Raw genomic sequence first — 5,000 nt, 5'->3', positions numbered from 1 at the left:
CAAAAAATTCTAATTAAATTGTTTAATTTATTTATATTTATTCACATATTAAGTACATCTATAAAAAAAATTTGTGAAAAGGTGAATGAACTGCATGGTGTTTTCTTTAGGTTTTAGTTTGAAATGATCCCAAACTTTGAAAACTTTCTGTCGTGTTCTTCGGCCCGAATCTCAATGTTTTAAGCCGACGCTCCGTTGTGGCCCGATACCTCCTGTCTCACCTCCCGTCTCTCCTCCTATCTCCCCAAAGTATGTCAGGTTCAAAGCCGTAAATCTCACACCGCGCCGTGTAACCTTTAGCCGTGTGCTCTGTTTTCCGCCACTGATCTCTATCAGTGTTTCTGATAACAACAGAACTGATTACACTGCAGTAATGGAAAGGTGTTTCCCTCTGTGTGTGGCACAGGGTTAAGATTGTGGCGGAGCCGAGAGAGGACACAGAACTGCGTTGGGAAATCGTTGCGTCACGGTACAAACATTTCCGAAAACTTAGCTTTCTGACCATGTAATAGATGTAAACGAGTGTGAGTGTGTGTGAGTGTGTGTGTGTGTGTGTGTGTGTGTGTGTGTGTGTGTGTGTGTGTGTGTGTGTGTGTGTGTGTGTGTGTGAATGTGTGAAAACTGAGCGTGTAATAAATTGATCAGCTCAGAAGCTGGGAAGCTTCAGAACCTGTTGCACAAGTCATTAGACGTATACAGCATTTGGCAGGGGCCCTTCAGAGCCACTTACATTTATCTGATTCATACAGCAGCTATGCAATTAAGGGCCTTGCTCGGGGGCCCAGTAGTGGCACCTTGCTGTGGCTGGGATTTGAACTTATGACCTTTGGATCCGAAGTTCATTCTCTTAACCACTAAGATCCCACTTTCCCATTACTATTTACATTACTGCTTACTCATCAAAGGCAAAAATAACACACAGAATGATACACACCTGCACATTAAATACAGCACAGAATACACACACACACACACACACACACGCGCGCGCGCGCCCTGGCTATCGCCGTCACGATCTCACGCACTCCATCTCTTATGCATGCACTCCTACTCGACCGTTCTCTGACCTTTCTTGGCCGTCTCCATCTCCTCTTCCGTCCAGCGAGAGCTCTCGTTCATCTCCAGGTTCGCTGAAATGAGACAAAGTGCCGGATTAAGGACGATCCCTGAACACGTGCGCAGGCATTCACGCACGCACGCACGCACACACGCACGCACACAATGTCCTTAAAACAGCAGGAGTGAGTAATGGTTGAGGGTGAAGGAGTGTAACATTTGATTTCTCAGTCGCTCGGAAATCAATAAATAATTCATGCAATTATTATAAATAAAAGGGTTTTATATAAAGTTTTTGGGAATGTGGAGCGATTAAGGGTCATTGTTTCTCCTTCTCACACACACACACACACACACACACACACACACACACACACACACACACACACACACACACACACACACACACACACACACAAAATACAGACCTGCGTGTTTTACAGAAAGTGTACATGGGATTATACCATGTGTGTGTGTGTGTGTGTGTGTGTGTGTGTGTGTGTGTGTGTGTGTGTGTGTGTGTGTGTGTGTGTGGACATGCGAGTACTGACCCATTTCCCCGCTGAGAGGAGGAGAGCTGCTTTCCTCCTGCTCGTTGGCCATTGAGCGAGTGATTCTGCCTTTTCTGTGTCCGCGGCTGTTGGCCGTGCGGCGTCCTTTAACCGCTACTGGAGGGTCCTTATCCTCGCCGTCCTCTCCTGACGTGTCATCTCTGTACACACACACACACAAACACACACACACACACACACACACACAGAGAGACACCCTGTTGTCAGATCTTTCAAAACTATACAATAATACAATCGAATATTATGCATAAAGAGTGCACTCTGATGCAGACGCTCACTCGCACCCTTACTCACACGAACATTCACCCTAACACCCCCCCCAAACACCCCCACACCCACCACCGGACGACCGTGCACTCGCACGCACCCTCACTTCCCCCATTTTAAACACGTTTTTGGGATCATTGCAGGAAATCTCGATAACCAAAATCAAAAGCCTCAAGTTTTCCCAGGGACGGTGTCATCACATACACACACACACACACACACACACACACACACACACACACACACACACACACACACCCCATCCAAGACACTGTGCTGACACACCGAAACCACAGTCAGTCTTTCTGGCCAAAAGTGTGCAAAACCACAAGACTGAAAACGGAAAGAGGTTTCACAATTACTCAGTGCAAAACACGTCGGTTCCTGTTAGCACCCGCAATACAGCAGCTATAAAGAGTTGCACCTTCACCCCCTCCATTTTTTTTTTTTTTTTACTCAACATGTCGTGTAACAGTGAAAGAGAAACTCTTCTGCCTTTCATTTGCTGGGGGAAAAAAAAAAACCTGTTACAGAAATGCTGACACTGGAGACTCCTTCCATCCACTCCCTCCATTCTCTCGGTTCAACAGCGACTGATACAAAGCAGCGATTCCGCCGGGTTCGTTTTTCAGCTCCCGAGCTCCTTGTCCACTCTCGGCGAAAGGAAGCCGGCGAGGAAAGTGGCGCACCGTCGTTTATCTCCCACATCGCTGCATCCATCTTGCAGAGAAAGACGCTAAATATAGGAGCTCCAGCTGGGCCGATGGCCTTCTGCAAGCTCAGAGTGGAGCTCTGAGGACCATGTTACGCTCTGCTGTAAACTAGAGTGTGTGACAAAAAAAAAAAAAAAAAAACAACACACACACAATCCACATCCACTCGAACAGCTCCATTCAGGTTAGTCATGGTCTGGAGCAGCGTTTTGCTCTCAGGCGAACCTGACGGTGATTTGATGCTTAAGCAGGTGTTCTGAGAAGCATCAGAGGAAACCATCCCAATCCATTAGGTCACTTCATCTTCAGGAACCTTATGAGAAGTTTCCAAGTTACATTCCTGGCATTTGGTAGACGCCCTGAATTCGAGAGCGACTTACATTTATCTCCTTTGTGAAACTAAGCAGCTATGGAGTTAAGGGCCTTGCTCAGGGGCCCAGGAGCAGCAGCTTGGCGTGGCTTGAGATTTGAACTCTTGACCATGATTTGTGGTTTTGTCCGGAATAAAACACCACGTTTTTTTTTTGGTTTTTTTTTTTATGGTATCCTCCGCTTTCCTGGGAAGATGTTCTGGAGTGTGCTTGCAGAGTTTTTCCCTTTGGAGATTAATTCAGCCACAGGGGGTGCTGTTGTACAGTAGGTGAGGTGAGGAGGCCTGGGGTGGAGTCAAGTCCTAGTCAGGTCAAAATTTCATCTCCTGTACAATTGCGTGTCTTCAGCACCAAGAGAGGACTGAATACCATGAGTATCACCACTCTCGGGGCCCTTGAGCGAGGCCCCTAACCCTCTGTGCGCCAGCCGTATCATGGCTGACCCCATCTTTAAATATGTGAAGAAACAACCTCCCTGGGGGATCAATAAAGTATTCGAAAGTAGAACGAATAAATAGAACGTCTAAAAAAATAAAAGAATAAAAACTCACTTCATGCCATCCTCCTTGTCTTCTCCTTCGTTCTTGTCCTCGTCTCTCTCTCCCTCCTTCTCCGCCTCCTTGTCCTCTTTCTCCTCCTGGCTGTTGCGGTTCACCTGTTGCTGTTGTTGTTGCTGCTGTTGCTGTTGTTGTTGTTGCTGCTGCTGCTGTTGCTGTTGCTGCTGTTGCTGCTGTTGTTGTTGTTGTTGCTGCTGTTGCTGCTGCTGCTGCTGTTGCTGCTGCTGCTGCTGCTGCTGGTTATTCTGTGTGTGAGAAAACACAACGACATTAAACACACACACACACACACACACACACACACACACACACACACACACACACACACACACACACCCTGTCTGTACGTTACCCTGCTTTTCTTTCTCTTACATGAACGAGGATGTACCTACACGCCCTTGAATTTGCTCAGTGATGCAACTTCACCGCCTACTTCCTCTGTTCCAGAGTTCAGACGAGATGAAGACGCATCGGCTTTCTAGTGAGTATCGTCAGAACGGCACACTCCCTTCGACATATTCTCTCGCTCTTTCACTTCCCCTGAGCACCCCACACACACACACACACAGTTTTGACCTTTTGTGCTGAGAAAAGTTCAACAGGGTTGAGTTATAAAAAAAAAAAAAAAAAAACCTAAAGGGAGAAGCTCTGTCTGAATCAGCGCGGGTCTCACTTCTTTAATCTGGGCTTTTCTGCTTCCTGAATTCGGAGAATGACGTCAGTTACAAGGAGGCGGGAAAAAAACGGCAAAAAAGAAAGAGAGCAGAAAGTATGTGAGGATCGATGGAAAAATGTGCCCTAATTCTTTTTGCCTCTGAGGTTTGTTTCGGCCTGACGGAAGAGTACGAGTAACACTATCGCCTATCACGCACACACACTTCCCGTTACAAGTCTGTGCGCACACACACACACGCGGGCTCACACACACGCGCACACACAGTGTGTGTGATTCTCTAACAGCAGCTTAATTACACTGAGGTAATACCTAACGACTAAACGAGATTCCGTTCAACAGATCTAAGAGACCCGAACTTGCATGACGATGCTCCTGTGCACAAAGCCAGAGCTTCATGAAGATCTGCTTTACACGGGGTTGGAGTGGAAGATCTCCTGCTATAGCGCGCCAATCCTATCGAACATGAAGGCTGACTGCATCCCAGGCCTCCTCACCTTCATCAGTACCTGATTTTACTAACACCCTTGTATTTAAATGAGCACAAACCTCCACAAAAACTAGTGGAAGATCTTCCCAGAAGAGTGGAGGTTCTTATAACGGCTAACGGGGACTACATGACGAATGGGATGTTCAAAAACATCTTACGCTCAGGTGTCCGCAAACTTTTGCCAATGAAGTGGAAGTGAATATGTAGATAAGCGAGTGTCCGGTAAGCAAGTATGTAAGTACATCTGTTAATAAGTACCCCGAGTATGCAAGAATCCCAAGTGCATAAGTAAACGTGTTAA

The 5,000-nt window shown here is 46.7% G+C and overlaps 1 protein-coding gene across 5 annotated transcripts in view; it reads right to left on the bottom strand.

The window, feature by feature from the left end:
• Window positions 1-5,000, bottom strand: part of ncor2 (nuclear receptor corepressor 2) — a 65,991-nt gene that overhangs the window by 25,745 nt on the left and 35,246 nt on the right. For 4 of the 5 annotated variants that reach the window (XM_083554086.1, XM_083554084.1, XM_083554083.1 and 1 more), the window contains exons 15-17: window positions 3,531-3,781; window positions 1,608-1,768; window positions 1,068-1,130 (exon numbers count right to left, since the gene is read on the bottom strand). In XM_083554086.1, coding sequence (XP_083410212.1) covers window positions 1,068-1,130; window positions 1,608-1,768; window positions 3,531-3,781 — 475 coding nt within the window. The remainder of the gene's footprint in view (window positions 1-1,067; window positions 1,131-1,607; window positions 1,769-3,530; window positions 3,782-5,000) is intronic. The other variant, XM_083554085.1, reaches the window with a different exon arrangement.

The sequence above is a fragment of the Silurus aristotelis genome (assembly GCF_946808225.1).
Source record: "Silurus aristotelis genome assembly, chromosome: 11".
NCBI lineage: Eukaryota > Metazoa > Chordata > Actinopteri > Siluriformes > Siluridae > Silurus > Silurus aristotelis.
Note: the sequence above shows the minus strand (reverse complement) of the source record. Positions and strands in the feature narration are given on the sequence as shown.